The sequence below is a fragment of the Mauremys reevesii genome, linkage group 9, assembly GCF_016161935.1.
Source record: "Mauremys reevesii isolate NIE-2019 linkage group 9, ASM1616193v1, whole genome shotgun sequence".
NCBI lineage: Eukaryota > Metazoa > Chordata > Testudines > Geoemydidae > Mauremys > Mauremys reevesii.
Genome location: NC_052631.1, coordinates 78,363,636 through 78,381,132, shown reverse-complemented (window position 1 = coordinate 78,381,132; position 17,497 = coordinate 78,363,636). Strand labels below are relative to the sequence as shown.

General features: G+C 48.4%; 1 protein-coding gene across 1 annotated transcript; it reads right to left on the bottom strand.

Moving 5' to 3' along the window:
* Window positions 1–164: 164 nt before the first annotated feature.
* Window positions 165–17,059, bottom strand: P2RY4 (pyrimidinergic receptor P2Y4). Its single transcript, XM_039487422.1, has 2 exons — window positions 16,944–17,059; window positions 165–4,375 (listed from the first exon to the last, which is right to left on the bottom strand). Exon 2 carries the CDS (start codon window positions 4,357–4,359, stop codon window positions 3,259–3,261), a length of 1,101 nt encoding a protein of 366 aa, XP_039343356.1. The 5' UTR covers window positions 4,360–4,375; window positions 16,944–17,059; the 3' UTR covers window positions 165–3,258.
* Window positions 17,060–17,497: the final 438 nt, after the last annotated feature.

Genomic DNA, 17,497 nt, shown 5'->3' with positions numbered 1-17,497 from the left:
CACAAGACCCATCCCTTAGCTTAAAGCTTTTGCTTTGCTGTAGGGAAAGCTGGTGCTTGGGTAGTGCCCAGTGCTGGGCCCAGGCCAGGGGCATCCTGGTGAGCTGTTCCCTGGGCATAGATGACAGCAGCTTTGAAAGCAAAGATCACCCATGAGGCCAGGCTGAGTTGTATGAACACAATCCTGTGGCGAGGACAAAACGGGTTGCTTTGCAGCTCCCCTCTCAGATTCCCAGTGGCAGAGATGGCCCTGCCCCAGCTCTGCTCCGCACAGAAGGCAGGCTTGGGCTCATGAATTCTAGAATGTGAAATATCTAATTCATTACAACCTAGTGCACTAGTATCATCCAGCATCATCGCTGGAGCACTTTACACACACCTGTATGCTCCCTTGCGGATACCACCTTTTGCCCACACAATTAAACAATAGAGCTATGCAAACATTTCAAAAGTAAATACTAATAAAGGAAACATTCTAAAGAGCTTTTTAATTTCCTATTATAGTGCCTCTAAGTACTTTACACTCCCAATTTCCTGGCTTCTCTGCAGAAATGCTAACACTCATGCCCTAGTCAGCAGTGGTGCCACATCAGGGCATGCTAGGGTCTTGTCAGGGGCTGGAGGAAGCTTTCCACTTGCTTTAGAAATGCTTGCTGGAATTTGGCTAATATCTGGCAGAGAAAAATGGAACATTAAGTGGTGAATCTTCCCTGCCTCTTGACTCTCACCACGAATCTAAAGGGCATATTTCAGAGGCTGAAATGCCAGAACCTGTGTAAATAAGCCCATCCTCAGTTGGGCGAGAGGCACTGAGACATGGTGGGGGTGGGGGTGGATGGTGCTGGGGTGTGTGAAAGCCATTTCAGGTATGATCTGGTGGAAAAATTAGCAAAAAGGAGGGGAAATGCCCCCTTTCTACCACAGGCCTTTCTTCTTCAGGCTCAAACCTTTTATTTGAATACTTGAGCCCACTAAATGCAGATCTAAAGGGACTGGGGACATTTCCCCAGCAGGAGCAATGTAGATGTAAAACATGCTGAGCTTGGAGTCTCCGGTACAATACCAGCCTCACAAATCATCTAAGACCTTCTTTGGAGGCTCTGGGAAACCACCTGGGCCTTCCCCTCCGATACACGAGACCTATCAGGAGGTAGCAGCTATGCCTTCAGTTATTTCCCCACTCTGACTGCAATGGAAAACTCACTCTGGCCATCTCCAGGAGTCCTGAGGGGTGAAACTGGCTCTGAACGCTCCTGAGGCCCTAAGGAAATGTGCCAAGCCACTGAGCCCAGGCAGACATGTCACCTGGCATTCCATCCTCTCTCAGCTTTCAGCAATGGACACGTCACAGCCTGGCTAAGCCAAATGGACCTTCAATGAGGCATTTAAAAGATTCTCATGCGTGCCAGTTCTCTCCTGTTTATTGATTTCCTGGTGGCAATAAACAGTCCAGGGCTCTAGGAAAATTGCTCAGGAAAACATTTTATTCATGGATCAATTAGTTGCTTTCATGGGCTTCATTGCTCTGGGGGCTCTGCCCACCCTCCAGCCACCTGGAGCTAGGAGAGTTGGGAGCAAAGGTGCTGTGGTGCCTTCTCTGTTAGTTATATGGTGAGTCATGCCCTCCCATACACAAAGGGACAGAGACGTGTAACAGCATCTACAATTCACACACAATTCCATGGCCACTGCGCAGGCTTTAACTCTGTGTGCATCCCTACCCCATCACCTGCATCCTGCCAGAGCCAGCCCCAGTCTCTCTTCTGCATTGGTAGAACCAGTGCCCTGAAAGTGCTTCCTTGCCTGCCCTGGCTGCCTGCTGGCGTGGTGCCTGCTCCATCAACAGCAGCTCAGCTACTTTTGCTTGTGATTCAGACTCAGTTTCCCCCATCTTAGAGCAGCAAAAGGGAAGCAAGGCAAATGAGGTGATGTTAGTCACGGTCAGTAATCCAGGAGATACCCTTCTGCCGGCAGGGAGTTCACAGTTGGCATGGCAGCCACTGCTCCGTACAGATACTGACTCAGGCTATGACATAGCGTGGTCTGAGCATGGTCAGGAAAGATTCCTGACATAAGACCCCCTACTGCTGAAAGTATGGCCAGCAAAAGGCCAAGCCACTAGCCCCAGGAATCCAGGTCAGTTATTTCTTCTCCCCTTTCCTGTCTGACCCTCGTGTTGTCCTCAATAGCATATGCTGCGCCTTGAGTCCTAGCTGCGGGAGTTCCCTGCTGTCCTCCCCCAGCCCTGCATTTTGACCCAGGGTTGACCCCATTAGGTCACTTAGTTACTGTTTATAAAGTGCTAAATATTCTTCTTTGCTAGCATTGTCTCTATTTATTTTTCAGCAGGGGGTCTCTATTTCCTCTGGGTCACTTTGAAGGAAGCTCTAAATGGGTTTTCTGTGCCTGGGAAGACAGGCTCCTTTCTTCTCACCTGGACCCCCCCTACGTAGCATATCATTAGACACAGCATGGCCTATGCTCAGTCCTCAGCTCCCTAGCATTGTACTGCAGACACTAGGCTGTGACCTTCCCTTGTCAGTAGCCCAGGGCCCCACGCTACTTGAAACAGCCTATTTGGGCTTCTCCCAAAAGACTCAGGAGGCCAGTTTTGTGGCCTGTGGTCACTTGCTGGCTCCTTTCCTATGGTAAAATCCTCCATCTCTTTGCTCTCGGCCTCAGGCACTGGGGCTTCTGGGTTCCTAGGCTTCTGACCAGCGAAGTGTCACCGTGTCCTCTCCCTTCCCACTGCTCTGCCCCAACTTGCGTCTGAAGCAGGGAATTCACTACCTGTGAGTCTCTCGTACTCTTCATAAGCCAATCCCTCTGGCCTCCTCCATTTCCTTATGGGACGTAGGGGTCTCTTCTCTCTGCACTCCCATTGGCATTACTCTGGGCAGTCCTCCCATGCTGTGACAAGACACGGACTATCCCTGGCTCTGAGATAGATGTTCAGTCTGTCTGAGGGAGTGGCGCATGCTTTGAGAGTGGGAGTGTAAACCTAATTCAAAAGCATTCAGAGGTTAAACCTGGTGCCAGAATGTGTCAGAAGCAGACACAGCATAGTGGGGAAATAATTCACAGAGATTAGGAGGAGATGGAGAAGATCTCCATTGTGGAGTGAGACTAACCCAGCAACTCTACTGGCTTCCCTAATGCTGGTCCCACATTCTGGCCTAGATGCATACTGGCTCCCCAGGCTCTAGCCCTTTCAATACCCCTTGCTGCTTCCATTGTCTGTCAGTTTCACCCCCTTTTTTCAGGCATCATTCATGGAGTAGCTGGCACCTCGGGAGGTGGAGAAGCCATTCTTCTTGAGTTGTGAGACGAGGGCTAGAGTAGATGGGTTCTCAGATTTGGGCATTTTGAGCGCAGCCCGACGCAGCCTTCCCCTGTACTTATCCCCAGCCAAGAAGTACAGGATGGGGTCTATGCAGCTGTTGATGCTGGCCAGAGGCCGTGTGATCTTGTAGGTGAAGTTGACGATGTTGAGGGTCCTGCAGTTGGCTTGGAAGAGCCGGGCAGTATAGTACAGTGTCCGTGTGATGTGGAAGGGTAGGAAGCAGATGGCAAAGACTGTGATTACAATGATGATAAGCTTGATAGAGCGTTTCTTGTAGAAGGGGATGCTCTGGTTGGAGCTGGATAGGCTGGGTTTCCAAAGTCTCTTAGCCATCAGGCTGTAGCACACGACAATCACCAGAAAAGGGATGCCAAAGAGGAGGACCATGATTGAGGAGCTGTAGTGCACATAGTGGTCAAACTCTTCGGGCTTGGTGGTGTCATGGCAAAGGGTGTCGTTGCCCCTGGTGCTGGTGGTGACAAAGATCAGGTTGGGTATGAGGCAGATGGTGACAACGAACCACACACCCACGCAAATGAGGCGGGCATGCTTGGTCTTTACCCACCCAAGCGACTGAATGGGGTGGCAGATCCCCACGTAGCGGTGCACGCTGATGCAGGTGAGGAAGAGTATGCTACAATATAGGTTGGCATAGAAGAGGAAGCGCACAATCTTGCAGAGTCCCTCCCCAAAGGGCCAGTTGTTGCGGTCAGCATAGTAATAGACCAGGGTGGGGAGAGAAAGCACATACAGAGTGTCTGAGACGGCCAGATTGAACATGTAGGTGGTGGTGGCGTTCCAGGGTCTCATCTTACAGATGAACATCCACAAGGCCCAGGAATTGAGCAGCAGCCCCACCACAAAGACAAACGCATAGGACACAGGCAGCAGGATGAATTTAAACTCCTCATTGAAGACGCAATTCTCCTCACCTTCACTGGTGGTATTTGCTGTCAGCTGGAAAGCAGGTGTTGGAGTCAACAGAGCAGCTGGGAATGTCCCCACTGAAGTGGCCATTGCCTGAAGCCAATCTCTGAAAAGGCAATAATAAAAACATCTGTTAATCACTGATCTCAGCCGCTGTCAGATATGAAGAATCCAGGGAGCCAGATCTTCCTCTCCCAGGCACTTCTGCTGCTTTGATGATCGTTTGTGGGGTTTTTCCAAGGCCTCCTGCCTTTGGGCCTTTACCCAGCCAAGGAGGATTTGATAACTCCCCTTTCTAAGCCCCCTGAGTGACACAAAGCACCTATGAGACCTTACAAGTATGTGTCAGAAAAACCTGTTTCTCTCCCCACTCCCCAAACTCTAGCAGCTACTCAGATAATCCCACTGTTTTCCTAACAATGAGACCTTTGTGAGCCATGGCAACTCCACACTCGATGCCAGCACAGCCTCTCAAAAACTGATTCAGACTAATTAGCATGTCCTCAATGATGCTGCAAATCCCAGAGGAGTGATTTACAAAGGAGAGTGCAGGGTCACTGGAGAGGAAAGAGTCGCGCCTGGAGGCACATTCGGCTCTGGAGAAATCCCTGAGGAGCTGCTAAAGGGGCGTCTTGGAAGAACATTGTCCATCAGCATTGAGAGGGGCCTCAGCTTTCCCCAAATTGGAGGCATTCCCAGTTTCAGAACACTGATCTCTGAGCCACACAGAGAAGAGTCATTACAAAGCTGAGTCTCATCCCAGTGCAGCTGTGAGCTCAGAATCCAGGTGGGATAGGTCCCAGGTAGCACATCAACAGCAGGGGCCCAGGAGTTGTGTGTGTCTGGCAAATGAATCCCCAGGGCAGGGAAAGAGCCATAAAATGGCTCCACTTGCATCTCAGAATATCTACAGCCCAGCGTCCTGATTCTTCCCTGCAGGAGATGAGTAACTTGCACCTACTAGCTTCATCCCATGGGGGTGTCAGGCCCCAGAAGGTTCTGAGCACCTCAGCAGCCCCCAGAATCTCCCTAAAGATTTTGAAATTAGCTCATTTCCCTGCCTGGCATTTTCAGAAAGGCAGCAGCCCATCACCCAGGGCCCCAGCTACAATGAGGGACCACAGGCAGAAATCAGGAGAAGGCAATTGACAAAACTCACCAAAAGCTCCCAGTGTCACAGAGGACAAAAGTGCAGCGGACTGAAGCGAAGCAGCTGCTCCAGGCAGGCACTGGATGACCTGGGAACACTTGCTTTATCACCATGCCCCGGTGCCCGTTCCACTGTGAAGCCAACACTTGTGTAGCTCCATTAACAAAAGGCCAAAGTCACATCAAGGGCAAGGCCAAAAGGCATAAACTGGTGAATGGTGGACTGGGTGATAGGGCCCCCTCCAAGAATAAAGGGTATCTATAGTATTTGGCCTCTCAATCCCAGAGCAGGAGCTCAGGGTAAGCGGTGCGCAGCAGGCCCCAGTGCTCTCAGGAGTGCCACTCAGTCTGCACCGCATCTCATCACCAACCAGACTAACACAGCTACCACTCTGAAACCTGAATCTACAGACACCTGCTGGTAAGCCCCCTCACAGTGGATTGTCCTGAGAGCAGCAACCTGCAGAAACCATCTCTGAAGCCCTGTTGTGGGGGGCAAGCTTCTTGCCAGAGGCTGGGGATGGAGAAGGTATATATTTTGGCTGTAAAGGGCACTAACTTAGATCTGTCTGTTGTACCAGTGACTGGTTGGCTGGTCATTCCCACCACCATTTGCAGCATCAGAGGATTAAATGGATTAAAAAATGGTTACATGATAATCTCACAAAATAACTGTAAACAAGGAATAGTCATCCAACGTGGGTGTTCCTAGCTGGGGCCTGCAGAGCTCTGTTCTTGGCCCTAATGCTATTAAATAGTCTTATCAATAATCCGGAAGAAAAGCTAAAACCACTACTGGTAAAATTTCAGACGACACAAAAATTGGTAAATAACGATGGGGACAGACCAGTTGTACGGGCTAACCTGGATCAATTGGTAAGGTGAGATCATTTGAATAATATGTATTTTAATACAGCCAGTTGCAACTCATACTAGCAACAAAGAATGTAGGTCACATTAAATGATGGGACACAGTACTCTAGAATGCAGTGACACTGACAAGAACTGAAGGGTCATGGTAGGTAACCAGTTTAACATGAGCTCCCAGTGCAATGCTGTAGCAAAGAGGGCAAATATGACCTTAGATGTATACACAAGGGCATACAAGTAGGAGTAGGGAGCTGGTATTATCTCTGTATGGGGCAGTAGTGAGACCACTACTGGAATAGAGTGTTCAGTTCTGCTGTCCATCTTTCAAAAGGAATGTTGAAAAATTGTAAAGGGTTCTAAAAAGAGCTAAAAGAATGGCTGGAGATCTGGAAAACATGCCTTAGAGCGAAAGCATTAAGAAGCTCAATCTATCAAGTTAACCAAAAGAAGATTGAGCCTATTAGTATCCACATGGGGGAAAGATTTCTGATAGCAGACAGCTCTTTAATCTAGCAGAAAAAGGCACAATGCGATCCAAAGGTTGGAAGGTGAAGCTAGACACATTCAGATTAGAAATAAGGTGCATATTTTTTACAGTGAGGTTAATTAACCACCGGAACACCATCCTTAGGGATGTGGTGGATTCTCCATCATTTGAAGTCTTTAAATCAAGACTGGATCATTTTCTAACAGACATGCTATAGTTATGTGCTTGATACAGAGTATATTGGGTATGGTTCTCTGGCCTGTGTTATACTGGGGGTCAGACTAGATGGTCTTAATAGTACTTTCTGGGCTTAAAATCTATGACTTAAAGAAATTGCTACATTCTTCTCATCAACAGCGTGATGCCCAGAGAAGCTGCATGTGGCTCACAACTGTAGACATGTTCAGAAGAAGACAAGGCGACAGTCTATGGTAGTGGGGATGCTGGTTTACAGTGGTGCAGGGCAGAAGCCTGCAGTATCCCGACCTCTGTTTATTTTGTTATAGCAACCTCCCATCCTGTTTGTCTTTCATCCACCTGTTGTATCCTATCTGACATGTAGATTGTGAGCTCTCTGTGGCAAGGACTATCTTCCTCATTACTTGGCTGTACAGTGCCTATACAACGGGGCCCTGATCCTTGACTGCAGTTCCTGGACCTACACTAATAATAATCCTGCAGGTGGACTGGGATGCAAGTGAGACTGATATGCAGAGGGTGCATACGAGGCTGCTATAGGTTTCCACCTGCAGGACATCCAATGCTAGTGTCAATCATATCTCTTGATTGCAGTATTTACTTGTGTTCCAGATGGAACTGGATCTTGAAGCCCAAACTAAACATTGTCTGCAATTTCCCTCCAGCTACCAAAGGTGCAGATTGCTGCACAGGTTTATTACAGAGCTAAATTATATTCAGTATCCTTGGAGAGCAAACGCTTTGAGTTCAGAGGGCAGACAGGCCCTATCAAATATTAACAAATGGAGCTCAGCCAATTCCACTGTAAACAGATGAGAAAAATGGGAAAGTATGAAAGTCTAGCAATCTTCACTGAAGCTGCTATTACCAGATGCAGGACACTTCTGCAAGCTGTGACTTGGCTTTCCTGTGGGGAATGCTGCAAGATTGTAGCATTGTCTTTGGTTATAATAACTTCATTGAGAAACCACCCAGGGAAATCCAGACACTACAGGAAATGTTGCTGGGGATTTAGGAGGTGGCCCATGTCCCTCTGAGTCAGTGCTAAATCAATGCCCCACTGTGATGCCAGGTGACTGCTCTGTGGGAGGCATGATATTCCAGAGGAGATGAAATGCTCAACCACCTGTGATATTTTTCACAAGAATGTCTGTCAGGTTCTCAGCCCCCTAAGATGACTAGCTCACATAACCTTGTGCCTCCCTAAAATTCCTCTGCAGTTTCCATTGGATCCAGAATTCTTCTTTCTCTCCTCTCCTAAAGTGCTGTAGAATGTTGATATTAATCAGCAATCATTGTGATGCACGTGATATAAATACCCAATGATTGATCAGATATCTTCAGGTTCATAAATCAGTAGTGCTCTATTGAAGTCAATAGAAATATGTTAGTTTACACCAGCTGAGAATCTGGCCAAAGAAACAGCTACCATGTCCCAACCCAGGGCTCTGTCCGTCAATTCCTTTTTGAATATGCACAAGGTAGAGGCTTCCTGTGAGTGTTTACTGGCTAGAAGATCCTTCTGGGTCAGGTGAAGTTTGATTTATTTTAAAGTGGTGCCCACTTCAACCAGGCATTTGATTTGGCCGGTGTGTCCCTGGGAAGCATTAAACACTTTCTCTCCTCACTGAAGGGTGGTGTAGATCTGACTTGCTGCCCAGACAGAAGCTGCTCTATTGAACAGTCTCATATGGAAAGAAAGGAAGAATGAAATGGGGTGAATGGAACAGTGGGGACCGGCCTGTGTCCACTCAGCTGCTAAGGAGCGGTTGGAGTTTTCTTTCTAGTAGTAACCACGTGGAAACCATGGGATTCTCCCAGGCAGTCTCTGGACTCACACATGCAGCCAGACATATGTTGAAGCCTATCTTCAGTCTAGGAATGGATATTGGAGATGTCACCATCATATAGTTCGTCATCTGATCACCACCTCATCTAGGCAGAGACCAGAGCCGTTCCACAATGATAATGATCAACCAAAGCTGGTCCACCACTGAAGACTCCTGAACTCCCTTGGTTTTCAACTGGCTCTAGGAGAAAAGCCACACAAACACAAGGCCAAAGCACCAATGAGTTAGTACAGTACAATCACCTGTTGTCCACTACCATCGGCACCCAACCCATCCATTTCCCCCACCCCCAACTGACCAAGAAGACACCAGGATTGACAGATGAACTACTGCAGTTGAGGCACACATGCAGAAAGTTCAAACTTCAGAGATGCAAAAAACATTCTGAATCCCTCAGCCAGCAGCACAAACAACACTTCTAGGACTAGGCCACTGCAGTAACAGAGTCAAAATGAGCCTTCTACTCATCAACAATCAGTGCAGCAGAATCAGGGCCATCAGAGCTATTTCATACAGTGAACCAGCTAATCAACCCCGACTGTGTAGCCCAGCATTGACCATTGTGAAGAGCTGTCAGCATACTTCACTGATAAGTTCAGTTGAATACCTATGGAGCTAAATAAGACAGAAAATTCCTCCCCGACATGATTTGTATTAGCTGCCTCATGGTCTATGACTGAGTCTGGCTCAATCACACAAGCCAAGGCTCAAAAAGCCCTGAAACATATTAGAGCCACAACCTATGAAACAGATCCATGCCACTTCTGGTGGTACAAGCCAAAAAATAACAAGTCTGCCTAATCCTAATGGAAATAGTCTGTGCCCTCACCTACCAGACTCCTTGAAAAATGCCGTCAACTATAGCCAACACTTGACCCTGAAGATCTCTTCGGCTACCATCCTGTCTCCAACCTTCCTTACCTGGACAAAATAATTGAGAAAATAGCTCCAACATATGACATCAGCCAACACACTGGATAGCTCAGAATCAGGATTCAGCTCAAGGCACAGCACAAAGACCACTCTAGTAACACTAAAAGACAATTTTCTCATGGCCATGGACACAGGTCAGATCTCCATGCTCACTCTGCTGGACCTCTCTGAAGCCTTGGATACAGTGGACCACAAGGCGCTACTAACACACCTATATGACAAAGCTGGAGTAGTCAGCTCAGCATTACAGTAACGCCAGTCATTCCTCACTGGCAGATCCAGAGTGGTGATGGGTAGTGGCTCTTCCTCTCCAAAGGCCTCACCTGCTGGGTCCTGTTGGATCCACACTATCTATCCCTACTTCTCTTCACTACTTACGGGAGACCACTGGAGGAAAGAGACAGACCTCATGGGCTCAGCTGCCAAGAGTATGCCACGGACACAACTGTTTATTTCATCCTCAATTAATGCAACCACTGCCGCTACTAAAGTGTCAGAATGCCTAGAAGAAATAAGCTCTTGGATGAAGAGCCGCTGATTCAAGCTAAACCTGAGCAAAGCCAAAAGGATGCTAGTTGGAAACAGAAAACACTTTGAAGAGCTGGCCAAGATATTGTCTCCACCTTCCATTGAAGGCATGGAGCCCCCGTTGGTCAGAGTGGTACAAAACCTCAGGGTCTTGTTTGATTCATTGCTAAGCCTGGATAACCAGGCAGTATCAGTTTCCAAAAATGTCCTCTTTCACCTTCAGATTGTTAGGAAACTTAGGCCATTCCCCCTGGACAAGGACCTGCCCATACTAATCGATGCATTTGTCACCTCCAGACTGTGTTACAGTAAATCATTGTATCTGAAGCTCAATGTCAAGATGATGCACAGGATCCAACTGATACAGAATGTGGCTGCCCGCCTTCTCCATGGCATAGGCTGCCATGAGCACATCAGGCCTGTGCTCAAGTCCCTCCACTTGCTCCGAGGTCAGTTTAAGGCCTTGATCCTAATTTTCAAAGAAATTAATGGATTGGCTACATCGGGGACCGAATTTTGAACTATGAATCATCATGACAGCTGTACTCCTCTGGGGCAATAGAAAATCTCAAAGCCTTGGGCGAAGCACAATGCATGGAACAGTCTTCCAGAGGTGATCATGCAAATCCAGAGCCTGACTATCTTGAGGAACCACTGCAAGGTCTTCCTCTTCGAGAAAGCCTTTCCACTCTATGTGGTGCTCACAATATGAACACCCCCTTCTATTCTCAAACCGCTTACCCACTACTATCACCCCCCAAAAAACAACCCCACACTCTACCCTACAGAGTTTTGATTCTGAAAAGGGAGGAGTGTGAGAGACTTTATGAAGTTCACTAAGGACTTTGCTATTGTTGTTCATAGAATATCAGGGTTGGAAGGGACCTCAGGAGGTCATCTAGTCCAACCCCCTGCTCAAAGCAGGACCATTCCCCAACTAAATCATCCCAACCAGGGCTTTGTCAAGCCTCACCTTAAAAACCTCTAAGGAAGGATTTTATTGTTGATTTTATGTGGATGGCACTATAAAACCCTAAGATAAATAGTAACTACTCACTCCGCCTTTAGCCCTGGCGGCTGCAGAGAGCCTGAGATGGGAGAAGCCACTGTCAGATTCTGAACTGACACATCTTTCTGTGCCCGGGTCTCTCCTTAGTGGACATAACCTGGCAGTAAAGTGTCCTGACAGCTGGGAGATAGGGAACATTCCACAGCTCCTTATCTCAGATGGAATGGTTAACAAATGGAAACCCTGTAAACTCTGCAATTCACCATGGGGACAGCAACATTATCTCACTGGTGACAGCACCTTCACAGAGTGAAGAAGTGGATGTGTCTTCTTTACAAAACTGCACAGGAAACTCCCCAACACTGCGCAATGAGCCCAATTTCAGGACTGAAGGAATGAGTCACTCAGAATACCAGGCATGAAATTGCCCTGGGTAATTTGGGGAATCTCCCATAAAGAACAGAATAACACAAAGCTCCCCAGGGCTGATAGAGCTCAGCAAACCTAAATTCAGGGTAGAGTGTATGTGGTGATGGGACCTCAGCTGTAGAACACATCTTCCATGAGTGGCTCAGGCTGAGCCTGTTCAGATCTCTGGGCAAAAACCATCTCTTCACTGAGGTCTCCCCTAGGAATGGCATCTCCCTAAGAGAAGAACATTTCCAGGAATGGGAAGAGACAAAGAGCTGCATCATGCAAATATCAGCTGTTTGACATTTGAATGCTGTAGTGACGGGCCTTATGAATACCGGAGATAGATGCCATCTGCTGAAGAGGATGGAGCAGGGCCAGGGCTGAGAGGAAGGTAGGGAAGAGACATTTGGAATCCCTCTGCTCTGGGGCGAGTTCCTCCTTCAAGAAGTGTTACCAATAGTGGCAGAACAAGGCTCCCAAAAGCTCATCTCCTCACAGGGCAGAAAGGTGTGAGACAGTGACACCCAATATGACATGGCTGCTGCCAGCTCACAGAGAGGGATCCCTGCTTCTCTCCGTGCCCTGCCCAGCTCATCATCAAGGGGCACTCCCCTGCCTCCCCACCCTCACCTCCCTGCTGATGCCCTTCCCTCAGCCCTGCCCCTCCCAGCAATCGCTCCTATCAGGTTTGTGCTATCCTGGGGCCAGAGCTCTATATTTGCTCTCACTGTTGACATTGGCTTGGAAACTGGCTGGGGAAATGAGAAGATGCACCCTCCAGATGGGATGCAGGAAGACATTCTCAGGCCAGATGCAGCTTGGAGCAGCTCAGAACAAGAACAGGATTCTGCATCCAGTCAAGAGGACCTTCAGTAGCCATTCTCCAGGATCCCTCCCAGTCCCAACTGCTCAGCCTAAAGTGCTCCCAATTTCAGGTGTCCTTGACAGGGCACTGAGGATTCATAGGTTATAAAGCCAGAATCGACTATTGTGATCATCTAGTCTGCCTTCCTGCATAACATAGGCCAGAGAACTGCCCTGAATTAATTCCTGTTAGAACTAGAGCAAATCTTTTAGAAAAACATCCTATCTCGATTTAGAAACGTCCCCTGATGGAAAATCCACCACAACCCTAGGTAAATAGTTCCAATGCTCAATTACCTTCACTGTTAACAAACTGCATCTTATTTCTAATCTGAATTTCTCTCGCTTCAACTTCCAGGCCTTGGATCTTGTTGCACCTTTGTCTGCTAGATTGAAGAGCCCTCTCTTATCAAACTCCTGTCCCCGTGTATGCAGAGATATTGGAGCCAAGTCAGTCCCAGAATATTAGAGAAACAAGGTCCGTGAGATAATGTCTTTTATTGGCCCAACTTCTATTGGTGAGAGAGACAAGTTATTGAGCTTACACAGAACTCTTTTTGAGGGCTCCTGAAGAAGAGCTCTGTGTAAGCTCAAAAACTTGTCTCTCAAACCAACTTCTGTTGGTCTAACAAAAGATAGATATTCTCTTTGCCCATGAAGGTACTTATAGACTGATCAAGACACCCCTTAACCTTCTGTTTGTTGAGCTAAACAGCTTGAGCACCAGAGTCTGTTTAATCATTCCCATGGCTCTTCTCTGAACCGTCTCCAATTTATTAACATCATTGTTGAACTGAGCACACCAGAACTGGATTCAGTATTCTAGCAGTGGTGCCAAATACAGAGGTGATGATAACATCCCTACTTCTACTTAAGGTTTCTGTTTATGCATTCAGTGATCACATTAGCTCTCTTGACCATGGTGTTGCAATGGGAGCTTATGTTCAGCTGATTATCCACCAGGACCCCAAGTCCTTTTCAGAGTCACTGCTACCCAAGATAGCATCTCCCATCCCGTAAGTATGGCCTGCATGCTTTTTTCCTAGATGTAGGACTTTACATGTATAAAAACATATTGTTTGCTTGCACCCTGCTTATCAAGTGATCCAAATGATCATTATGCCCTGCCCTGTTCATTATGTTTTCAGTCAGTTCATTGATAAAAATAGTGAATCGCATAGAGTCAAAAACTGATCCCTGCTGGACCCACACCCATGCATTCCTGATTCCCCATTTACAATTACATTTTAAGACCTGTCAGTTAACCAGTTTTTAATGTGTTTAATGTGTGCTGTGTTGATTTTGTGTGATACCATCTCAAATGCCTTTCTGAAGTCTGTCTATTACCTCACTGCTATTAGATTTATCAATCAAGTTTGTAATGTCATCTAAAACAAAAATCAAGCATTGGGGGGAGGGGCAGGGTTCAGGTCCCATACACTGCACAGAACCCTCTTCACTGTGGCTTACTGCATCTGAATGTGTCACTTCTCCTGGCCCTGACACATGAGGAATGCCTACAGTGGAGCTGGAGGTGTAATTTCTAGCTCAGGCAGACATACCCACGCTAGCTTTGATCAAGCTAGCACCCTAAAAATGGCTGCATGGTCAGCAGGACGATAGCCAACAGAAGGAGCAGCATTGCCAGGTTCTGGAAGGAAATGGGCCCCATCTGTCTAAGAGAAGGGCAGATCCTATAGAGGGGGAGGTGATGTAAGGGGTAGAACAGTGATGACCGCCCAAACAGATGTACGATCAGTGTCAGGCAATGCAACATGGACTCCCTCTCATAAGCAGCCCCTTTGTTCCCCCCTATGGTTCTAACCCACATGCAATGCTGTTAGTGAAGCACCAGCCCCTGTAATGCCATGCAAATCTACAGTGACCAAGAAATAGTGAGTGCTACAGCTGGTGGAGGCACTAGGGGATGCATTGGCCTCAGCCCTTTGACACAGGAAGGAATCTGCAGACTGAGGCTCCAGGCCCTGCCTGTACCCCACCACCCACTCCCAGCCCTGCTCAGACCCTGCTGCCCACTTTAAATACATTCTACTGCCCCTCTCCCATGCCATGCCCTGCCATCTCCCACTGCCCAGGACAAATGTCTTCCACTACCCATCTCCCACTGCCTGCACCAAATGCTTCCTGCTGCCAAGGTTTCAATCAAGACTGGATGTTTTTCTCAAAGATCTGCTCTGGGAATTATTTTGGGGACGTTCTGTGGCCTGTGCAGTACAGGTCAGACTAGATGATCACAGTGGTCCCTTTTGGCCTTGGAGTCTTTGAAACTCCCTTCACCTGCACTCCCTGCTGGAAAAGGATACTGAACCCTGCCGTGTGACTTTATTCCAGGTGCCTCCTAGTTTGTATATTTACACAGGCAGTTTAAAAGTGTCAATAAAATGAATGAACCTGTCAGTAAAGAGCCCAGATTTTCCTTTAGCAGCTCAAAGCTCCTGTCTCCTTCCTTTCAGGAGCCAATGATATACTACTCTGTTCTATCTGCATGACGCACCCTGTCTTGGCAGGAAATTGCAAGGGTGTGTGTCCTAAGCCACCACTCCGGGGGTTGGAGTGCAGATTGCACTGTATACAGGGATGGGCACTTGGGGGCTGTTGACAGACAGACAAGCATCTCAGTGATTTAGCAGCTGAGGAACAAACCCAGTCAGGGTCATCCTGTGACCTGGGTAGGGAGTGGGGTGACCAGATGTCCCAATTTTATAGGGACAGTCCCAATATTTGGAGCTCTTTCTTATCTAGGCTCCTATTACCCTCCATCCCCTACCCCGATTTTTCACACTTGCTATCTGGTCAGTCTAGTAGGGAGGAGTGCACCTTCATCGTCTTCCACACTCCTCTAAGAAATTGCAAAACAAGAGAGGAAGTCATGTAAAACTTCCTGTGTAAGGCCCCTTGTCTGTAATCACTATGCTACAGTTCTGTCACAAGGGGAGCATGACCCAATTTCTCTCTGAGACTTCCCTTCACAGCAGCAGCAAAAACAGGTACAGTGGGGCCAGGTCCCCAAGGACCTTTCCCTGAAGCTAAAGACAGCCCAACACTGCCATACACAGCCTGCTCCTCACGACAGTGACCCGGTTTCTCAGCCAAGCAGGGTGGGAGGTGAGGGCCCTTTCCATTTCTCTCTCAGCAGAAAGATGCCAGGAGCCAGTGTTCCCACCCAATAGACCCTCATACAATGGGATGCATGGGAATTTCACCCTTCACACATCTTTGGGGAGGCAGGAGGGAACCTGTGCAGTCTTTCAAAGCTAATGGAGATTAGTGCAAGGAGCAAGTCTACCTTACACCAAGGTGGCCATGTGGGGTGAGGAAGAAGGTGAGGAGGTGGCCATGTTGAATTGAGGAGGGGGAGGCCATGTTAGAAGAGGCAAAGAAGGCAGCCATGTTGGGGTGAGGAGGAAGAGATGGTGATGTTAGCAGGTGTGCTGAGTGAGGAGGGAGCCACGTTGGGACATGAGCCGGGGCTCTGCCTGGTGACACCACACATTGCTTTCGGTGAGTTATTCAGCTATTTCTATTTAACACCCATAAAACCCAGACTCCATCCCTAGAGAAGCTTGGGCATGGTTCCTCTTTGGGGCAGGAATAGTATCAATGTGCTGGCCTGCTGAGGTTAGCCAACCCCTGCATGCCTGGACATGGGGCTGGGAGGGGATAGCTCAGGACTCCATGCTGGGGAGGGTTTGATTACCAGTGTTTGGACTGTGGTGGTGCCAGAGGCCCCCATCAGGGATCAGGGCCCCTCTGTGTTAGGTGCTGTACACCCAGATAACAAAAATATAACCTCAAAACAGTTACAGTCTGTGTCTGAGCACTTCTTGTGTGAGCCCTGGAGTGAAATTTGTTCCCCTCAAAGTAGGAGTCTTCCTGGTCTTGGCCACTGCCCCTATGTTTTCCCCAGCTGATTTTGTTTTGCTGGTTGCTGGTTTTGGAGTGAACCCCACTCTCCAAGGCAGGACCCTCCCCCACTTGTGTTTATTTGCCTTTCTGCGCCTCTGGTGTTCATAGGGGGTTAGTTTTGTGGCAGCGTGACAATTCATCCCACACCCCAAACATCACAGGATGGCATAGGGCTCCAATACAGCTACAGAATCTGGGGTTTCTCCCTCCCCTTCCTTTGTGCAGAAGGGTGACCAGACAGTAAGTGTCAAAAATTGGGACAAGGGGTGGGGAGCCTATATAAGAAAAAGACCCAAAAATCGGGACTGTCCCCATAAAATCGGGACATTTGGTCACCCTAGTGCAGGTTCTTGCAGTTCCTCTCCATGGCCATTTGGGTCAGCCTGGCCCTGTTGCCACAGCTCCCTGCAGGAACTCCACAGTCTCCCCGCATGCCCAGCCTCACCTGCTCTCCCCGGTTTCAGGGTCAGTTCCTCAGGTGATGTGTGTCCCTGTGTTGGGCTGGGCCCCAGCTTGATCCCATCCCTGGCCAGCCGGTGCTGCAGTTCCTCCTGGTCACCATACAGCTCTTGCTCAAACTGGGCACTTGCAGAGTTTCAGGCTTACTCTCTGAACAACGTGCCAAGGAGAGGGAGGGCCAGGGGTGGGGAGAGGCGGGGACAGAAGCCAGAGGCTGTCAGTGCCAACTCCCTCCTTCCATCCAGCTCACCAGCTCAATGTGCACTTCTGAGAACACCCCCTCCTCAAGCCTGCCTATCCAAGGGGCCCAGACCCAGCCAGAATCCCTGATCTGCAGCCTCATCGCTCCCCGCTTATTCATTCCCTTTGCCCTTCCTCTGCCGCATTTCAGACTCTCTCTTCACTGCCTCTTGGATTGCCCAACAAACTTTCTGATCCTTTGTAGATTCACCACACTGTGATACTCCCACTGACTAGACTAGAGGGAGGATATAGGGTCTGGGAAGCTGCTGAGGAAATGGGTGCCCTGACTCAGGTGCC